General features: G+C 41.7%; 1 protein-coding gene across 1 annotated transcript in view; it reads right to left on the bottom strand.

Annotated features, from left to right (window-relative positions):
- Positions 1 to 22,903, bottom strand: part of WNT11 (Wnt family member 11) — a 206,582-nt gene that overhangs the window by 149,408 nt on the left and 34,271 nt on the right. The window contains exon 2 of the mRNA XM_085623281.1: positions 17,699 to 17,902. Coding sequence (XP_085479407.1) covers positions 17,699 to 17,781 — 83 coding nt within the window. The 5' untranslated portion in view covers positions 17,782 to 17,902. The remainder of the gene's footprint in view (positions 1 to 17,698; positions 17,903 to 22,903) is intronic.

Genomic DNA, 22,903 nt, shown 5'->3' with positions numbered 1-22,903 from the left:
AATGCTGATCTTTTTCATCTACTTTTTCTGTGCCCTTCTGTTCTCGCACTTTGGGATCAGGTGTGGTCTTATGTCTCTCGTCTATTCTCTATCTCTATTCCATACTCTATCCCTCTTCTCTTTTTAGGTAGTATCTCTGATACTCTTGATATTCCCTCCCGCTCCTCTGGTCTATTAGATCTTATGTTGGCTCTGGCTTTCCAACATATTTCTTCTAATTGGAAGGACCTTTCTAAGCTCTCTATACAATGTTGGTGGAATTCTCTTTGTCAACATCACAGGCTTGATGTTCGTTTTGCTGCTGCCTCCACTCCTACCCTCAATAGGGATTTATTCTGATTGCCTCTCACAGCATATCTTGACCGCATGGCTCTGAAATCAAAATCTATCTCTCCTTTATCCTCTGAGAATTTCAAACCCCCATAAGTGACTCTTTCCCTTTTGTATCTTCTACATTTACATTTCTCTTTCCTGCCTTTCAACTACTCCCTACCCTTGGCTTGTTTGCTCTTTTTATTCTACCTTGTTTCTCTCTGATTTCTTTATCTATCTTTCTCCTAACGCCTCATATTTACCTCTCTCTTTCTTCTTTCCCTTCTTTCCCTTCCTTCCCTTTTTCCTTCTTTTTCTTCTCTTTCCCCCCTTTTTCCCCTGATTGCCTTTAAAATTTTACAAAATGCTTTTTAATTTTTCCCTTTGGTTTCTTATATTTAACTCATGATGATCCTTTATTTTTTTCTCTTTTTGATTCTGTATGACAATGTTCTTTCTATGATCTGTATTTTGTTGTTCATTATACTTATTCCTCAATAAAGCATTTCAAACATAAAAAAAAGCTATCAGAAGGGCTTGGATTCAGAAATTGATAGTTTTTAATGTATATTGAATTAATAAACAGCTGGAGGTATGCTGATATGTAAATTGCACACGCAGCTCCACCATGTGGCAGAATGTTATAGCGCTGGTGTTCACAATTAAGTGCCGGTGCCGAGCATCAGACACCACCGGCTCAAATTAAGATACACAGAATTCCTTACTCTGCTTGGAGGATTCCTAACTGTAGAGACTCTCTGTACTGCTGGCGAGGTTTGTAGAATTCAAGGTCCATAACATCTCTAACTGTGAGATTTCTGCGCCATAAAAGCTGACCAGGACTAAGCTTTTACAAACTTTTCTAAATTGTTTTTGGCATGCTTTTCCCCTCAGATGGAGAGGTGGAGGAGGTAAGTCTGTGAATGGATCTCTCACCAATAAATTAATTTTTGGATGGCAAAACAGCACTAGGGTTGAGAGCGCTGACATAGAGGGCCAGATGACTTAGTAATCTCGAGGGAAGTTGCTCACCTTCCGAGGGTAATGTGCATACAGAGAATTACGAAATATTAATTGAACTTTTAACCAGTAGCGGTCCGTGGAGGGAGTTTGGTGGGGCAGTGAGGCGTTCATCCATATTCCGGTGTTTACATTTCCTCACCCTGCCCCTCCCCCGTCCCGCCTCACTGCCCCACCAAACTCCCTCCACAGACCGCTACTGCTTTTAACTGTGCAAATCGTTAACTAGAAGATATTGCAATGATTTGTTTTTAGAAATGTCGAGGTGGTCTCTGTGCTACACATCAAAGGTGGGGAGGGGTGTATGGTTCTTCGCCCTTCTCTAGGCCTATTCCTATCACAGGTAAGCCAGTTCAGATGGGATTGCAGTCGTCCATGCGAGACGTTACTAATTACTATGTCTGCACTGAGATCAAAGTGATCTTTTGATGCACCGTGTACTAGGAGGGGCCCATGTGACCTACTAGTAAGACCTTGATTTTAGATGCACTGAAGCAGATCCAGCTTTTATGCATCCATTGCTCAAGATGGGTGAGGCTGTGACACATCACAGAGCCATAGAGTCCTTCGTGTGACTGATCTCTGGTGTGGTGGCCCTCCCTGAGGGCTGAATGTACTGCTTGACTCCACCAGGCATTGAAGAGACCAGGGGGTTGGGCTGGCGCATACCCAAGCCCTGCCCCCAGACTCTTTGAGGTTTGTGCTCAGATGCCTCAGTCTCTGCAAGGGGCAGGTTGTCTATAATTCCTGCAATTCAAAATGTGGCACTGGCTTGTTCCTTGTGCAAAGAATGTAAAACAACACTTGGAGGAAGCAGCATAAGGCGCCTTAGCAACAACTTTGGTTTTGTTTTGGGTGATGGATCAAAGGCTCATCTTGATTTCTGGAAAGAATATAAAAGTGTATCTGGAGATGGTAGCACAAGAGCCATTAAGACTAGAATTTAGTCAGGGCTAACAAGCAGTTAACATCAAAATCAACCGCAAAAGAGTTAGGCACTGCCAAGTGGAATATATGGTGCATTTGACTGGCTGGGGAGCCTGATCATACCCAGTTGGTGCACTTGCTGCTATCATTCCTGCTATGTGTGCAACAATGTTCAAAAGAGAAGCACTAAAGAAAAATGAATATATTTGCAGGAATTGTACAATGGCCCTGCTGACACAATCAATGTTTAAGAAGATCCTTAATTATAATTGTTCAGGATCATCACAAATAAAGAGACAATTGCAAAGTGTGAAAAAGGTGCTGCAAGTGACGGTGCAGTGGGAGTACAAAATTAGTGAGCAAAGGGCAAATAACAAACAAACAAACACTGCATGTATGATCACAACAATGTCCAGACGAGAACTGTACGTGGTTGCCCTCACGGTCTGAGCCGGACACGCTGGGGGTATTCTGCTGGTTTGAACTATACACCGCCGGTTGCTACTTATCTGTCCTGAAGAAGACCCCGTTAAGTGTTATTAAGGCGTTGAAATGTTCACATTTCAGTCTTCACCACATTCACATTGACTGCCGGACTTGAAGACCTATATAATTATAGGTAAGTATCTTCTTAAGCACCGCTTGTGTCAGCAGGGTCATTGTATTATTCCTTCAAAGATATACATTGTTCTTGAGGGTTTCCCTCTGGAACATTGTTGTCCACATAGCCTTTACTACACTAGTTCCATAGGAATACATGGTCGACTTTTCTTTTCTGAGCTCTCATTTGTGCAGCGGATACAGTGGCACTAACACTTTGGGGTGCGAGGGTCCCATGGTGCACTACTTATGGGTGTCTTTCATACTGTCCGCAGCGGGCACCGGGTGTTTTCCTGGCGGGCCGAAAGGTTGGGGGTCGGTTTTGTTACTGGGGGCCGGTCAGCCAGTCCGGTACAGCGGAAGCGGTGCTTCTCATTAGCATACACTCCCCCCCCCGCCCGCTACTGGGGCCGGTCAAGTAGATTGCCAGGGCTTGTTGCTGTTCCCGTCCAGCTGTGCTTTCACTACCAAACTTGGAGGCAGAGGGCCCATTGTTCTCATATGCATTAGGGCATCCTTGCTATGCCCCTGTGATTTCACCTGTTTGTTCAAAATAAAGAATGGTCCAACATTTGAGGGATTATAACATCTGTTATACAGGTTTAACCGCAGTTCATAAACAAGTGGCACACAACCTTTTCAGGCCTCATCAGGAGAACCTCATTGCAAGATCTTCACATGAAAGCTGACATCCTGACCTGCCCAACAAAAACAATTAAACTACCAAACAACAAGCTTCACAAACAAAAGCCTGCCTCTCTGTGCCAGATAATGCCATTAATGCAACATCCTCCCACAGTGATATCCTATCTGGTCTTATTAGGTCTGGCTTAACAGAGCAGTTGTCTGCAAGACATATTTTGCAAACATGTGTTGTTGAATTTTTATTTAAATACACAGAGTTGGCTCTGGCGCCACCTATGCGATTATTACCCTCCACTCACTTACTGTAGGTTAGTGGTTTATCATTCAACCTCCCATGAACTGCTTGATTTGAAATTCATGAGGAAATATTTTAGATCTGAAAAATACACTCAACATCATACACCTATTTTTTTAATCTTATGCATGCATTTTGTACACACAGCTACCCTTTTTGTATTTCTTTTTACTGCAGAAGGCACTATCATTCATCTCTCAGGACTGGAGTGTCAGCCATTACCACTACCATAGCTTTTGTACATGCATGTGTTTGTATACTTTATCACATGAAAGCCAAACCTATTGGCTTTGCCAATACTTGCTTTTCATTGACTGGATTGCAACAATTTGGTTTGGCAAATTGTTGGGAAGGAAGAAGAAAATCATAGCATAAAGCTAACCACTGTATTTGGCAGATATAACTTTGGTGCTATTAGATGGAGCTGCACAATATGTTTCAGGCTCCTAGCAAAACTAGGTAAGGTTCAGCATGCCAAGCATTACTTAGCTCACAAAGTGTGTTTTTTCGATTTGGTGCAAAACTATTTAGTAATTTTTGAGATAGATAGACAGACGGACGGACGGACGGATGGACGGACGGACAGACAGACAGATAGACTGACTGACGGACGGATAGATAGATAGATAACTGCACACACACAGACTTTAAAGTTCTCTGTTGTTCCCAGTATGCTACCCCATGTGCCCCATTCACTGAACTTCTAATGGTTAAGAAATGGTTAATTTAGCAGCCCCTGCCAGGGCGTGGTTGGTCTAGCTGACTCAGGCTCAGCCTCTCTGGAGAACTCAATATAAAAATAATGTATTCATGATTGTTAAAGACTGAAGAGAGGAATTCAATAAGAGCATATTAGGTGGAACCGTCATTAGATGTATGTTAAGCAAAACATGTCCAGCCCAACCTTATACAATAAACTACTTGTTTTGCACAAGCATTGCAGTATTCATCAATTTACAAATTTTCCTTAAGAATTTTTAAGCAACTCCTTCAAAGCCTCCTAATACCGGAAAAGTAAGAACATTATACAGCGCACACTCATCGATAAAAGGGCACAAAAGTAACACCTCATCGTTTTAAGCGTAGGGACAGGAGGTCAAACAAGAGTTGGAAAATATGTACATTGAGTAATTCTACCTTTTCTAAAAGAAAAGTTAAAGTTCAGGGCATACATCGCATGGTAACTCTCTCAGGAGGCAGGAATGGAAATGCCCTCTCCTCGCACTGACTATTAAAACATGGAGGCGATGTTGCCTGGTCGCTCATACGCAACCTTCAAAGACCTGAGTTAAAATCCTTACCAGAGGCACAGCTATCAATGGTGCAGCAAGTGCAGTGACATCAGGGCCAGAGAAGCACTATGCACTCCATTTTTGGCAGTATTTTGCAGCTTAAAAGGGTGTAAGAGAGCTTACTTTCCTGTGTTATAATAGGGCCTGTGGCAACCTTGCTACATCGCTAATCCCAGGGCTTTAAGTGGCCCAGGTCTCACCGGTGCTGAGCACCGGCAGTTTTTTAAAGGGGGCCTCAAACGGGTCTCTATCGGGCTCTGTTTTGTGCCCTGGCACAGGCAGTCCATTTTTTTCTGGACTGCAGTGACAGCAGTCACATCGATGTGCGCTGCTCACACTGCTCACTTCTCACTACTGGAGAAGTTACGGCATGACGTCATGCCAGGTGAGCGTTGTAGCAGAAGGGAAATCCTTTAAAGAGAGTCATTTTCTCTCTCGAATTCCCTTCCTTTTTAGGTCTCGCCTGACCCAGCGCATGCGCTGGTCTGGCGAGACCTATTGAGAGGGCTCCAAAAAGTGCTACCAGGCCAGCCTAGAGCTACAGTGCATGTGTGCGGGCGCTCGCGCTGCGCTTTACCGCAATTACTTTCACTTTCGCGGCCGCACGGCTGCTTTGATGTTTGATCGCGATCACTTTCGCGGCCGCACGGCCGCTTGGCATAGCCAATAGGTCTCGCTTTTGGGACCGTATAAGTATTTAGTTATGCATCTGTTGCATGGCTAAACACTTATAAGGTCCCAAAGGCGAGACCTATTGGCTATGCCAATGCTTGTTGAAACTTGGGAGCAGCAACATTGTCGTGGTGTCAAGCCAATAGTCCTGTCTTGTTGCAGGTATGATGCTACTTGTGTCATAACTGGATGTAATGACAGAAACAACAAAATGCAAGTCGGGCGGCACACTATGGTAAGCACGGATTTTTAGCTTATGTGTTTTTAAGCCACACCCTTAATTACATTGGCCACGCCCCTTTCAGAGACCCACTAGTTTTTTCATCCCACTTAATCCGCATTTGAAAGCACAATCAAAAGGACTAATACAGATTTGTAGACATAAAAGTGCCAGATATGCCACAAGCTGTATTACTAAGACTGTTGGTCTGATTAGATGTGCAATTTATGACAAAGTGTATTGTCTTTTATGTTGTTTTCTCTGTTATGCGGGTTCATAACAGTATGTCATTGACTGTGTTATTCATTGTATCCCCCTCTCTTTATTGATATTGTGTACATTATATGTTTTTTTAAATTATCCTGGCAGGGGACTTGCACATGATATGTTTTTATTATGATAAAATGTATGTTTTGTATACAATAAATGTTGACAGATTGTAATGTAAAAGAGTTCTATCGATTTTCGAGATATTGTGATTTAGGATTACTCAAGTGTGGGTTTACCAAGGGATTGTCATTTTGATACTAATCCCAACTTCTCCATCTCTACAAATTATGTGACCGTGAGCGATTCACATATTTTCCTAGCCCCCATTTTATTTTCATAACTCCAAAAACAGGAGAGTGCCTAGAAGCAATCAGGTTTGCATTGTTCAGTATTGACCAGTGCTTAATTTCTAAAAGAATGATGAGTGCCAGTGCCCAAAGCTCTGCTCAGAAGCCCGCGGCAGGTGCAATTAAATGTTGGTGTGCCCAATGCCAAGGCTGTGTAATATTTATTCCACCTTGTGTCTCTTTAATCAACTACCAGACACTCCCTGTTCCATTATATCACTCTTGCAGGTTCCTGCTTTCTCCCTTTATGACTTTTTCCCATCTTTCTCTGTCTTTCCATTTTGTATGTTTTTCCTCTTTTTTCTCTCCTTAAATGTCTGATGCAGAAAAATAAGTACCGGTCTCCATAAATGAATGCTGTGGATCCCCACCAGCAAACACGGGCTCAAATTAAGCACTAGTATTGACACATTAAACCTGAAAGTAGAAAACAAAGGGCCAAATGTATCAATATTTGAGGCAACGCAATGCAGCAGGAATGCTTGCTGCACTGCGTCAAATGAAGGGTAGGGATGCACCATATTTAGCAAGATATGGAATATTTCTGCTCTCTCACTGCTCTGCACTATATGCTGCCTAGCGCTTATGCAGGCATGCTTGCAGCATAGTGCAAGGGTGCCTGCATTGCAGGCAGGATTGTTTTTGTGCATGAAGGAGATCCTTCCTGCTCAAAAACAATCCTCAAAGGCTTTTTTCTCTTTCTAAGTGTGCTGCATAATTCAACTCACTTAGATAGAGGAGAAATAAAGATATTTCTCCATGTTCCTCCTCTATCGAGAAGGCGTACAATTTTGATGCATTTCCAGGTTTACTTGTCTTCATAAATCTGGGAAAGCAAAAAAAAAAAATGCATAGGTAGATTTGGGGGAACACCCACCCACGTAGCGTCTTCCCGGTGCACAGTAACACAAAGTAGCAACTTGTGCTGGTTGTGTTACTCCAGATTCAGTAAGCCATGCAGGACCACTCAAAGTGGTCTCGCGTGGCCTGGTAAATCTGACTCAAGGATTGCATTGCCCTTACAGCCCTCTGTGTTTTGGTAAATCTTGGCCGTAATGTTCACGACTCCTGCGGTGAGTGAAGAGTTCTGATTCTCTCCTGTTCATGTGAACTCTAGTCAACTTTTTAATGTAGGAACTTCGTCTGCTAGGAATCTCATTCAGGTTACTTATTTACTTTTTTAGCCTGAGAGAGATTCGGAAGTCCTTGTTTTGGCGAACACACTTGGCGCGCTAAGACCCTTCAGTAACACGGCCTATAATCAGGGGTGTGCAAATATATGACCATGCCAGCGAATGTATGCCAAATGCATAGCTTTTGCACTTCGCAGAGTAAAGAAGCTTGTAAGTTTTGTACAGCTTTGGATTGGGATGAAAGTTTTCTTTCAAATCTCTGAGAAAGAATACTCCCAGAAGACAGGAAGACGGATGTCCATAAAGTTCACAAAGTTGGCATTTATTTTTTAATCAAAACGTCATTTTGTGTACAGAAGTACACTCTAACTGTACAAATAATTTGCATCTGTGCAAGGCTTCAACACATGTCTACTCATCAGGCATTGGCATATTTTTTTGTGAATTGGACCGAATGTGACTTATATCCACCAATCACCCTTAAGTATAAATGTAATGGCCCAAATGTGACCTATATGCACCAATCGCCATTAAGTGTGACTATACTGGACTATTGGCTGACATTTCTTTGCTCAAGAGGTTGGATATCTTCCTGCTTAAGAACATTAAGACATTTCTGAAATTGAACTCCTTGTATAGGACTAGGGAGCATACAACACTTGGAAGCCAATGTGAGTGAGAGAGAAGCTAGAAATGCACAATTATAGAATAGGAACTACAGTGGCAACGGTTGTCATGAATTGGTTTTGACTCTTCTTTGACAAACCACAAATGTGTTTTTTTTTTTAGATGACTGCTAAATATTAGAAACCTTTCCATAGAGAGTCATCTGTGAATAACATATATTTTTATAATTCAAAGAATTTTCCAAACTAGATCCTAGAGATTATATGTACATCTAATTTGGGCTACCCTTCCTCAAATTATCATTGCTATAGATTAAAAAATTGACTTGGAAAAGTATCAAAATCATGTTGTTTTGTCCTGAAAGAATGGGCTTCTGACATTTGGCAGGATGTTGTATAGATATCTGTGCACACAGTCTCATCCAATATCACCGCTTTGGGATAGACTACCAAAGGTGAATCATCACCCTTCAATCAATCAATCAGGTTGAATTTGTATAGCGCTGCTTGTCACCCCGGAGGGTCTCAAGGCCCTTACGGCTGGTCTTAGTCAAACAGCCAGGTCTTGAGTCCCTTCCTGCCCTCGGTCAGCGATGATGCAGTCCGTAGGTGGAGGGGTAGGGTGTTCCATGTTTGGCAGTGAGGTGGAAGAAGGAGCGTCCGATGGTGTGGCTGTGACAAATGCGCAGAATCTCTGTGAGGGGAGGTGTGCTGAGAGTAGGTTCTTGTGTGGCTGGTGGTTCAGTTAGGCAGGTCCTTGGTTACGGAGCCCTTGGAGACTATAACTTGCAAAATGATCTTAATGTAAACACCAAAAAGACAAAACCTATAATATTTAGATCAGGCAAATGACTTTATCCACCTAATAAACTCATATAGGCCATTGCTGTAGTCAACTAGGCAAGTACTATAAAATCATTCAAAAACTGCATTTAACCATCCACCCAAAATATTGTCTAAGATGTATCATTGTCAATCTAAGGTCATCAGTAAGATACACCTATAGAAATCAATGCATTCCACACCCACTAACACTCTACTACTAATGTCAGACTCACACAGCTAATACCAGAGGAAAATTCAATCAAGAAATCTATATAAAATTGATAATTTTGACGGAATCATGGCAATGATCTATGAGTCCCGTCTAATTTTATATAAACCAGCCCTCAATACCACAATGCCGTTCATGGAAACCCTCACCATACGCTTGTAGACCTGCTGACTCAAGAATCAAATTCCTAACGTCATTAAAGGGACCATTATCTGTTTACGCCATCAAAACCAGAAAACTTTTGCTATTCAAAGACACTTATGTTGGGTAACCACCTCCTCAATACCTAACCACGTAACATCATCCGAAATCAAAAAATGTTAATCCTTGTCAGTATAGCACATGAACTCATCTCTGGTCATACTTTCGAACTTTTATTCCAACACACACAAAAACAAATGAAGTAATACTCCCTCTGACCCTGCTGTGGAATGACCACAGAACAATTACATCCAAATTCACTTTCCTCAAACATTACTGAATTTCAGTGCCCTCCTCGTCCTCCCAATAAACCAGACCTGCATCCTCTGCGGACAACCTCTCTCTCTGTATGCACTCAGTACATAAGGGTACCTAACCCTGGAAAGTAATCTACTCACTCTACACCGCCATCATGAAAACAACAGACTGCTTCTTCGTAAAGCACATATTAGCTACAGACATTCTGTTTGCATAAAAAATGTGTTTGCTTTGCTGAAACAGTATATCTGAAGGGCCACGTCAGCCTTTCAGGAATCCTACATCTTCAAGCCTCAAGCTTTACACAGCTCTCTTCAGAGAAAACTGTAAAATGTTCTTTAGAACAAAGAAAGAACACTGCATCTCAAAAAGACCTATAGCTACCAGCAAAAAATAATGTTCACTGTGAAATGTTCAAAGTCATCTCACAGCTGAAGCGCACAAGCTGGCCATCACCTCTAGGCAAACTCTACTACTGGTGCGACCAAGAAAGTGCTACTATGACTGAACAACCAGTGATGCTGAGGCTTCCTACCATCTGCATCCCTGCCACTTAAGCTCTAGTCAAAAGCATACATGACTGCTCATTGCCCAGTAAACTAACCCCACTAAACACCTCAATATGTGTAAAGGCTAATCTACCCCAACCAACACTCAATCTATAGACCATTATTTTAAAGAAGAACCGGTCTCCATCCCATTAAGTAAGTAGTTACCTAAACTTTATAAAAGTGCTTTGAATCATTAAAACATATGAAATGCCGACCGCTTGCAAATCTGCAAACAGCATTTAAAATCTTCAAAAAAATAATGTGGCACTCAACTTCAAACTCATTGATCCAATACAACCTGGCTTTCAACCCAGACAAGGAACAGAAAACACAATTTTTAACATCTTGTCGTTTGATGCAGGTGACAAAGAAGTGTTGTGCCACCCAATACATCTACATACTGCTCTATTCCCTCCTTCATCTTGTCTTTCATCCTCATCATTCAAGTCAGGTTGCATCTGGTGTTTACCAGAAATCCTCCTGCATGTCTCCAATGCTCTTTAAGCTCCACACACCCACTCCTGAGCCCACGCAAGATCAATGGCATCCTCTGCCATCCCCACCACTGAGGACACAGAGGTCAACCTTGCATTATCAACAGAACACAAGCAGCACCAAGACCTGGAAAGATGCCTCTCTTTTACACAAAAAGAATAGTCATCTGATTTGAAGGCCCACCAATGTTCAAAGCAAAACTTCTATTCTAAACCCCAAATGGAATTTTGGACATTTCACCATATCCTATCAACTATCGTATGATAACAACTAACTGAATAGTTAAATAATAAACTTTCTTGTACCATTAAAGTGCCAGATGGGATCAGTGGTCAAATCATTTCAATATATTCAGTATCCTTTGACAACTAATTAATAACTCATAGAAGAAAAAAAACATTGCAAACAACCTCTTCGTCAACCTGCCATGATTACCAAATTTTCATTTGCCAACTGCAACAACTATATAAATGTGCCAATATTTTAAAAATGTGTAGCTGTGGTGTTTGTGTGATAGCTCACTAACTAAACGTTCATTTATGTAGAGAAAATAATTTGGGGGAGAAATTTTGCTGGATGGTGAAGCAGTGTGCACATGAGGAACTGTGCACCTTCGTGGAGGTGCAAAGTTTTTCAACTTCAAAAACTTTTCCACCAAAATTATTATTTTAAACACCCCTCACCAAAATACCAAATCACCAGGCCAACAGTTTTCCATAAAGGTGGAGTAAAAATAAATAGTGCCTACAAGAAGCCATATTAACTCCAATCTGGGAACACTCCATTAGGGATTGGGAATGCCATGGTCACCTTCAAGCCCTTTGCGTGACTTAATAATGCATCTACTAAGCTTCTCACAAAGGTCTTGGTGGTAGTACAGAGGTTGTCCTATCTCTCAGCCAATCCAAATGTGTTATACAATCACAGACAGATATATTGTAACCGAAAAAGCATACACTGCTGTGCAGCTCATCGAGTCGGACTTTGCATGGCGCTCCCAGTCAAAATTGGGTCAATGCCAAACCACTGCGTCTCCAGGAATAAGTGAAAAAGGCACCGCCTAACCTCAGTGAATCCATATTTCCTGTTATGGAACAAATAAGGGTGGTTGTGTTTGTTCCACTCAACAAGTCTCCTAAATCACGCGCCTCCTACTCTACATCACAACCGCCCGAGATAAGTTCTGGAAGATGAATAGTCCTAATTTACTTTATGAAACTCCTAAGCATATATATCATTAACATGCTTTTAACAGGAACAGCTTGACCTAGATCGTTTCCAATTGCCTTTCAGAAATACATACCTAAATTATTGAGAAAGGAGACAGGATCTTGGCAAAGTTGGCACAATTTTCATTATTTTAATCGTTCTTCATCACTTTAAACACGTTTTAGATCCAGGCTACAGTGCTCCAGATTAACATCAAGAAAGAGTCCAGGATTCTAACTTGGCCATGAGTAAACCTGCAATAATCAAGTTCTACCCCTTCTTTCCATTCAGAAGAGTGATTGATTGGGCTAAGAAATGGCTGAAGAGAGCTCCTAAAGCAAATGGCTAGAAGCACTCCTGCTAAAAGGCTTCCATCTGTATGTGTAGACTGCCAAAGCACCACCCGCACGTGGTTTTCCCCTACTTTCCGTAACAGTCATTGCTAGGGGGGCGGATTGGTCCACCCAGAACACTCATGGTTGATGGTATTTAAAAAACAAATATGATTTTGAATATTAGATGCAAATTATCTTTGACAATTTCAGCCATTTGTGCATGTATTTGCTCTCCTTATTGTACTCAGGGGATGCGGCGGGACCCACTGGGGGCAATATTTTAAAAATGGAAAGCAAAATAATTTGCCGCTAAAATGCTGCTAAATATTGATTTTCTGTGCCACTAAATTCCCATTTTTGTGCCACTACATTTGCTAATTCATGCAACAATATCCTGAGGACTCTGCTTAATTAAATGTCTTTATTTTTAATATAGTACTGACATAGCTCTGAGGAGCAGTGGGGCACTTTACTAAGTACATTTTTGTTGCAGCAGAAGCACCTCAAGCATGATATGCTGCACTTGAACTTGTGTTGTTTGTGTGCAGGATGTCTGATTAAAATGAGATTACAGAAACCAGGGTGAGACGGGGAGGACGAGTGGGGTGCGTGCAATTTGGACGACACTAGTTATTTTTTAAAGCCATCCACTAACACAAAAATGGGCGGAAACTGTCCAGTACTGAGTGTCTGTTCTTTAATTTGAAAGGGAGCATTTCTGTGCTTCTCAGCACTGCTGCAATACATTTAATGGGAGAGTACCAACCCTTCTCAGGAGCAAACAGGTACTCTGACTAGTGAGAGTCTAGACTCCGACCTATATCTGTATTCAAAGCACTTCCCTGCTTATATTTAAACTTTGAGGAACACGGAGTTAGAAAAAAATGTGCTCAAAAGTACGGGATTTTTAATCTAGTGCCATGCCAAGAATGGAATTGGGGTGGAAAGTAAACAATTTAAACTGCTACTCCAAGTCTTGAATATATCTGCATGAACGGATTACTATGTGGTCTAGCCTCCCACTTCCACGTTCCTCAACCTTTATCAAAGTACCTTTGGAGACGGCATCAAAAAACAAAGCGATGGATGGAATGCTTGAATTAATCTAGCGATTGCCTTCAGGGAGGACCTGGCCGGAAGTTTTCGTGCTGGACTGTTCCCATTGGAGCAGGGTAAAGGCTGGTTTGGAATATGCCCGGGTCCAAACTGCAGTGGCATGGTTTGCAAAATAATGATGGATCGGGATGTGCCCGAGTCATTAATTCAGGCATTCCATCCAGCACTTTTTGTATACTTTTGCCCGTGGGAGGCCTGTCCCTCCTCCATATGGAGACTTTTGGTTGGTTTTGTGTCGAGGTGTGGACTGTTTCTTGGTGGGCAGAAACACAGATAAATAATTTTCGGATTTCACACCAAATATACTTCACAAAACAGGTGTCGTTTTCCATGATTCACCTGTTATGTCATTTTTGATTAAGCATATCAGTTACTGAAAAACACAAATTCCTCTTTTTGTTACCAGAGACTACACTACATGTTCATGTAAAATAAAAGTTGAAAAATCATCCCACATGCCATGTACTGAAGCTTCATAAACTCTGGGCCCAGGCATCACCAACAAGTCTGGAACAGGTGTGGGGGCGGTGCAGCCCAGCATCTGGATGAGGCCCATGCTCCAAATATCGCTTTAATCTTTTCAGCCGCCACACATATTTGGAGACGGAGAATCGCGTTTGACTCGGAGATGTCCATGACTTGACTAAATCGTCATATTTCAAGGGTCTGAACTGAACCTTAGAAATTTGGGAAGGCTGCGGCCTCAGATACCTCTCCTGCCATCTGCTCCGAGGCATTTCCAGCGAGGGGCTTAATTAAAGGGACGGGTTCCATCTTGAAAGAACGTTTCATTGCCCCTCCTCACCGCTATGATGCGCCGCCATTTTGTAATCATCGCCGCATAGAGCTGTCAGCGCTTTTATTTTGTTCAGCTGCCAGAGGTGATAAGAAGAGGGTCACAGTTCAGGTCTATCAATTTCAGCCCATTCTTCAACAAGGTCTTTTAAAAACACCGCCTGAGATTTCTCCAAAGTGCCATCGCGGACAGAGACGAGCACCCTCAAACCCCTCCCCCCACGCACACACAAGCCTATATTCTTGACTTGCACACAGGCTAATCTCCGCTAAAGGGGCAATCACATATTTCCAAATGGTGTTACTTTCCAAACTGCTTTTGCGGACAAAATATCGCCTCCCAAGATTCCATGGAAGTTTTTGTCAGTGACTGTTTCCAGTTTTGGCTGTGGGTTTTCATCAGGTTTGTGAAGCGGTGGAAAAAGTGGCAGAACCGTTTTTATGCCCTTTTAAGCTGCATCTTTGGCGAAAAATAGATCATACTTTTTTTTTTTTACTGTAGGATCATATCCATTAATATTTGGCACTTGTGCAAAAACGTAGCAAAATGGTTTTTCAATATGTTTGCAGCCCCAGCATTCTAAAGAGAACAGAAAACCGACTATTCCCTAGAAGTCAGTTCTACCTTTAACATTAGACAAGCGCTGCATGTTAAGGTGTGCATTGCCATGTTGTTCCACTCTGCCCAGGTGCAAGACTTTCTGTAATGTGAAAAATATGAGATAATGTATTCTTATGAGCTAATTGCCTATAATGAGTTTTAAAGCATTTCTAAAAGTATAAATACAACTATTTTATATTATGTAAATGTATTTGTTGACCTCAGTTGAGGTCTGAATCAAATAAATAAAAACTTGACTTGTGAACTAATTGTGAACAGAGGCAGCTTTCATCGAAAAGCAGTTGAAAACTGCCCGTATCCATGTGGACCGCCAACGACACGTGGCACATACTACTCCCTAATTCTTGTCAGACTGAAATGTTGTACATGAGAAAAACTACCGAATTTCACCCTCTTCTAGTTAGGTGACTTTAAGTGTTCAAAGTCTATATTTTTCTGTTGTTGTCAACAATGCCGCAGCCTCCACACCACCCTTAAAAATGTCCCCATCTGTAACCATAGTAACAAGTGCAACTCTAAATGAACAAACCTTTTAATTATGAAAATTAAAAAAAAATACACAAGCGTGAAGGATATTTGTTTGTAACAAATCTGTGATCTTGTGATGTGTTCCAGTAGTTGTGCAGTGATAAAATCTGACTTGTGTATTTAAGCGTGTAATATTACAATATTATGGCATTGTCGTATTCTACAATACTACAAACTGAAATTTGGAAACAAAGGTGGACAGCTTGGGAACAGAAGGCCCGGAGAATTATTTTAAAAAATTAGACACCATGGATCGCATGCCCCAGAAAATGACTAATGTCTCAACACAAATTGAAAACTAAAGGAGACAACAGTTTGCGACTTTGTAAAGATTTCTTATGTTGGCAAGTTGGTATTTCTAGAATAGAAATTAATTTGGGGCGCTTTCAGATAAAAAATGTAGACGCGCAGTCGAAATTGGGAAACATTGTTGATGTTCTTCAAAAATAATCTAATAATTTGATGATAAGTGAGTTTTGAGGGAACATGAAATCAGAATGTACCGTCACCAAAGTAACAAATGTTCTAACCACAGATAATGGCATGACCCATTTCAGTAAAGGTCCTTTAAGAGGGTTCAGAATGAAGAAAGGCTGATTTGATCAACAAAATGGATGTTTTAAATAGATCTCTGCAACTGGCATAACTCTTGGCGACATTGCATTATTGCCTATTTCCAATACTGGCATGTTGGCACCTATATTCCATGAGAGAACTTCTGCTTTACTGCAATTATTGTCTCAGTTGTCTAATCCCATATACCTCCCAGCAGCTCCATTCCTTAAAGTGCCTCAAAGCACCCCAAATCTACATTTTTCTAATGCAAAACAGTCACGCATTGAAGGTTTCTGGAAATCTCAATTCAGCTATAAACAAGAGTTTGCGGGGTGAATGCCATTAAGGAATTTTGCAGGGAAAGCTCTTATGGTTTTTCACCATATATAACCCCTCGGTGAAAATCAGTTTTAAACATAACACGTGTATTTGTAAAGCGCATGTATCACCCATGGGTCTCAAGGCGCTGAATAAAATATCTTTATAATTACCCAACGGTACTCTTTTTATCGACCTCAGATGGATGAAAGGCTGAGTGGACCTGCCAGGATTTGAACCTGTGACCATGAGATCAAACACAGGCCCCTGCAGTGAATGCATTAGTCCACTAAGCCACCAGACCCAGATTTTAGAACATGTGGGGAAAGTCCATGTATGGGTGAAAAATGTACACAAATCAGTGTGGAATCATCAATTTTCACTGTTATTCCTCATTCTGAGGCCCAAAACTTGTAATACCGCACAGAGTAATTACCATATCACTTGGGATCTGTTATTCCTGGTGAGTTATATTGCATGACAGCGAGGTCCTAAACATAATTAAGTGCATTGGTGATCAGCATAAGGTTGCTCGATGACCTTATTAGTCAGTTTTAGTGAGTTTGAGGCTCATTCATTCTTTGATTTACAAAATTCAATCAGATTTTCAGAATGACCAACAAATGCGCAAAAAAAATATGAATTGAAATTCATTGTCTGTAAATGTTTCAGACACATTCATTCTGGTTTGACTTGAAACTGCTGAATTTAACTGTTGTGTCCTAGAGCCTGTCTACACCTTAAGAACCAAGAACCGCAAGAATGGGGCATATGAGGTTAACCTGGCAGTCTTTATTTCCTCTCAACTACTGCACTTCCATTCTCCTGTTCAAAGCAATGTGTTAAGGGCGGGGCACCTGGTATTAGGCAAAAAAGCAGGACCAAGTTATGCTGAAAGGTTGACTAAATTATAGGGCAAAGATAAAGCAAATTGTGCAACTTAATACGGCACAATTTGTGATAGTATTACTTCACTATATAGTTGCTATTCACATGGTAACGCTATCTGGGCAAATGTTTCACCTCATTACTACCCCGATTTAACACTCACATACAGCAATAAGCACAGAAAGCTGATCAGTGGACCTTTGCGAAGAGCCTTGCAGTGGGTTGCAACACGTGTAGCTGCATTTTAAGTCATTTTTCAACCATCTGAGCTATAAAAAATGTTTGGTTTAAATCGGCAGATTATGCAGCAGATGATGGATTAGGTGGCAAATGCGGCAAATCTATAATTATGCATGAAACGCCACAAAATCGCATAATTCCCTGGTTACGGGTTAGTGAGGAGGGTATACTCACAGCCACTTAATTCCGTAGCACGTTCCAGTCTGCAGAGCCAAAGACAGAAAGGTTGCAAACAAGAGCTGTAACTTCATCTTCATTGTGCCCAGGAAACAAACTCCCAAGAATATCACAGGTGACAATTGATTGCTGAAGACTTTATAGCAAAGAGGCGGGACTTCCTCCAGTTAGCTGCCAATCTTCTTGTTTAGGATGCATAACCTGCCAAAGGAGAAATCAAAAGGAGGTTAAACATATTTCCAATGACCTTTTATGAGAAGAAATATCGTACCTAATAAACAAGAGATTAATATCTGCTTCGCTGAGAAAGAAAATGTCAAACTTTTTCAGTAAGAAGTAAAAAGGTCCATATTAACATAGCCTTTTCTATGAGCAGTTCTTGTGAGTTTATAGTAGGGAAGCATGCTTATTCAAATTAAAAATCTTTGTAATTCAAGTCTGGGCATAGGTATGTCTTAATATTGAAAAACCGTAAGTCGGTTACATCTAAGCCTGGACTAAGACACAATTGCTCACAGAGCACACTTGGTGGATCACCCATGAGCAAATTCCTACAAGGAAGGACTGAAAGAAAAACAAGCCATCACAGAGATACAAGAGCCTCTCCAGCCAGAATCATATATTTTAAAATATTTCATGTTTACATCTTAAGGCGATCTATATTTTAATTTTAAACGAATCCTTAAAACAGAGTTTATGCATTTTGGATTCTGTTTTAATGGTTTGGCAGATGCGGCCTTGCGTTGGTCGCAGATGTCGCTAGGGACGTCTGGATTGAATTAGATGTGATGATTGTACGATTTTCGTTCAGCCTGCCAGATGGCAGACTTTAATCCTCACTTTCAATTTTTTAGAAATGTATATACCCAGGGAGCAGAAAAAGACACATTGAGTCCAATGTCTGATTTTAGCACAGCCTCATCTAGAATGTAGTTGCAGAACCAACTAGCCATTCTGAAATGTACTGTAGAAGGTTTGTTGCAGAGAGTCATTGGTATCAAACATGCATAACCAGAAAGTTGTATGTTTGTTTTCACTATGCATGTTTTCCAGACTTTGTTAAGTGACCGTTAAGTTTTTGCAATAATAAAAAGCGCGTGAATCTAGAACAAAATTGTGCTTAAAATATCAGACTGCCTCAGTTCTGCCACAGATTCAGTTCACACCAACCTCCCCATCAGAAAATCAAAACATTTGCAAAAAATATTGTTGTGTGTTTGCAGCAATCAATGGTTATATGGCTTCCACAAGCAGGCCAGAGCGTGTTTGTGCATGCATGCATGTATGCCTGTATGAGATGGTTGAAGCAATGTTTATATGACAATCACAGAAGACTGTTTTAGCAAGTTTGTCTGCAAATATGGTTAGCAAACAAACAATGCCAGATTGTTGGAGTAACTGGTGCCTGCAGCAGTGCTTAGCTGACAGTCATAGTCAGTTTGGGATAGTAGTTGTGGAGAAGTGTGGCTCAATGGTTAGAGTGGCAGACCCTGATGCAGAGGTCTGGCATGGGACCAGGGTTCAATTCCCCGCCTCGGTGGGTCTTGGGCTCAAAATTCCACGGACCTGCTAATTCTCACCTCGGTGCCTATTCCAATCATGGAGTCCCACTCTGCAACTCTGGGCAATAGCTTGCTTAATCTCCACAACGGCCCCCACAACGCTAAGGATGCCTGGCCTCCACCTTGGGGGTGTCCAGGAGTGGACACCTCACAGGGAAAGCCAGGATGGGTTCCACAGTGGTATTTGTACAAGCGCCTTGAGACCCTTGCGGGTGAGTAGTGCGCTATACAAGTATCAATTTACATTTACATAGTATATGTTGCCTGCAACCTTGATTGGATGATAATGATTGGCTTGCTGTTGTGGTATACACTTCCTTCAACATTGATTAGCTGGCAATCCACAGCAAGTTTAAGTATTTTATGTCTGCAATGACAGTCAGCTGGGCTTCTCATACAGGCCAGTTTATGATTATACCCATAGGAACATAAAACCAGAGATGTAATTAGCAACATAATCAGGATTTCGGCAATTTAACCCAGACCTCCTACATCCCTCCTCTCTCTAGCGTCCTACCACCGTGAGTCAGTTTTGCAAATGATACCTGGCTCTTCTGACATAGTGCTGTTACACCTTATCATAAGAAATCCGTAGGAGGCACTGCTTTCTCAGTGCATGCCGCCAAGCTATGGAACTCACTGCCAGGCAACATTAGAAGCCCCCAGGAGCATACACTTCTGAAGACCGTTGGAAACTTGGACATTTCATAGATACCTGTACCACCTACATTCCAGCAACAGAGCCCAGCAAACAGTTGCATTCTCAAGCACAATGCTCGGCTTACAACCCACAAATTGCAAACAACTCACTGAGCAAACTGCTTTCGCTATGCATGTAAGCTAAGAAGGGTTGACCTATGTTGGTCGTGGCATTATATAGTCATGTACTACCATTGATAACAGGTATGTCCCACAATAATACTAAATCATGGCGTGCAGTGGTCAGCAGCAAATTATAATTTATACCTCTTAAATTCACCAAATACATATCTGTTATGAGAATTGTCCATCAGCAGCGCTGTCCAGCCAACAAACCAGCCATCACCAAATGATCCAGCAAGGATTAACTGCAAAGATCACTCACATATTACTGCACAATTCAGAGGACTTTAATATAGTCGACCACTGCACATCCCAAATATCTCTACAATCTGACAATTTCTTTCATATCACAAGGACAATCAGATAGCAGATATCAGCTCTGGACCACAACTATACACAAATCCTCAGATTTGACAAGACAGTGCAGTAACCAGCTAAGCAGGCTATATCATCTGAAATACCCTAAAGGGATCTGCAGGGCTGTACAAAGCTACCAGCATACTGAAAACCATAAAACTGGGCATCGGTCTCTAACACTACATTATTCAACACACTGCTACGCACTGCATCCCATAACATGAGAACTGCATCTTAGTGCTCATCACGCATGACATGGAAACACTTTCCACATAGGATCAAAACAAAGGCAACATCCTTCCAAACACACCATGCTGCTCAAGTAGGCAAACACTTCAGCACCCCACCTAGGGGTAGTAAACACTATATTAATGCTGCTTTACAATACAATACTGTTGTATGTAATTCGCCTGCACCTAGCACTGTGCTCCGTTGACATCTGAATTAAAAACTGCACACAATTATTGAAATTGTAGCATTGATGTCAGGGCTACCTTTAGGATTGTAGTTGCTACATACATTTGAAAATGCAATGTCATGAGATAGGTACTGTACTATATGTTAAAGAGGGTTATATGATAAAGCATGTGGGATACATGAACACATGCTTCCTGAGCTCTGTACTTCTGATGATTGGTAGTCGATGGATGACTATGGGAGTTTTGAGGACCGATGACATTTTTGTGGTGAAGTGCCTGTATTTTATTTGGAGTAGAGATATGGTAAATACCTTTTGCATGTTTAGGTGTGGTTTAAAGGTGGCCTTATCCTTCTAGATATAATCCACAAATTATCCGCAAATAAAAAATATTAAAGAGTATATAGAGAGGACATTGCTCCCTTTAGCAATTGCTTTTCTGAAGTGTCAGTCACATTTTGGATCCTCCTGTCAGTCATCATGACTGATGGAATATTTCCACTCTACTGTCTATGTCCACAGCCTCCTCCCCGGTGACCAGGGAGGAGGCTGGACGCATGCAGGGCTAGGTTTTCTAGCGGGGAGTACACCTTGAACTAATGTGGCCACAAGGATTTCCCCCCTACCCCTCCCATGGGGCAAATAGGTTTTTCCAATAGGGTTTCTCTAAACAGGTGGCAGCTGGCTATAGGCCTACGCCCCCAGTGGTAAGATGGAGCCCAATATCTAAGGTCCTGACGAATGCCACGTACCCAAGTGGACAATACAGGCAGATGATGAAGCATGACACCTGGTGGTGTGTGATGCCAGTCCGTCAATTTTTGTGATTTGCCCCCACTAAATTGGGCATCTCTCAGACACAACTAGGAACGGTCCTTTCTGTGGTTCATAGCTTTGGTTGGAGGCTGACCGTTCTCTAGTGCCCTAACGCCTCTAGTTCCCTCCCCGGGCCAGACCCTGGGTGTAACTGTGGTTCTCTATGTGGCACTCGCTCCCAAGTTGGCCCTTCTAAGCCTGATGAACCAATTGGGAGGGCCACTATCTATCAGAACATTGATGGCAATAGGCTTGCATATGACTAAACGTGACATTGCACACCACTGGTGCTCGGAGCAGGCGCCGTCCATACAATAATGGACTCCCGGAATGGACTGGTGTGCTAAGGCAGTCGAGTATGTGTATAAACCCAGGGAATGCCCCCCAAAACATCAGAAAATATGGGGTGCATGATGGAATTCCTCTCAGCTGGTGGTATTTTGATTGGTTAACAGTAAATATGTTAATTCTAATGGTCGACACATTGAAGCTGTGATGACCTTGAGATATGTGCTGCTGTTGTGTGTTGTTGCTGTCTCAAATGGTTTAAAACCCCCAAAAAATGTGCTATAAAAAAAGAAAAAAACAGAAATAACGCATTCAGCGCTTGATGTAATACAGTTTTTTAAGTTCCCTATGGCAATAATATTACCCACTGGCTTATGATCTAAATGTAGACTCAGTCTCTTTTTCCTCAAGTCTGTAGCAAGTAGCTTACTACGTAGGCAGAAGCATCTTGTTTTGACAACGTTTGACACAAATTAAAATGCTTTTGCACGTTCTTTTGCAGCGTTTACTGAATGTAAACCCTGGGCCTGTGGTCATATAAGAAATGTACTCTGAAATTCCACCAAAACATGGCATAATAAACCCACGGTAACAGAAGGATGCATGGTGTAGGGTAGGAGGAAAGGTGTGGAGCAATGAGCCATGACATAACCAGAAGCAGCCACCAAGCACATCAGGGCAAAAAGCAGCTTGGCTATCGAAGGACAGCCTGAAATTGGTACCTGCAGGTCAGCGTCCCGCCCCAAGGCACTGAGTGACAGAGGGCAGCTATGCTTTAGCTCATTCTATTGTCCAGTTTATGGGAATTAGCAATAGTTTAAATCTGAGCATGCACTAGGATTACTCACTGCTGGAGCAAATCTCCACATGCATTAAGGATTGATGAGTGGTGGTGCAAATGTGAAAATGCATTTAGGATTACTGAGCCAGAAATTCGAG

Source organism: Triturus cristatus, chromosome 8 (assembly GCF_964204655.1).
Source record: "Triturus cristatus chromosome 8, aTriCri1.1, whole genome shotgun sequence".
NCBI lineage: Eukaryota > Metazoa > Chordata > Amphibia > Caudata > Salamandridae > Triturus > Triturus cristatus.
Note: the sequence above shows the minus strand (reverse complement) of the source record. Positions and strands in the feature narration are given on the sequence as shown.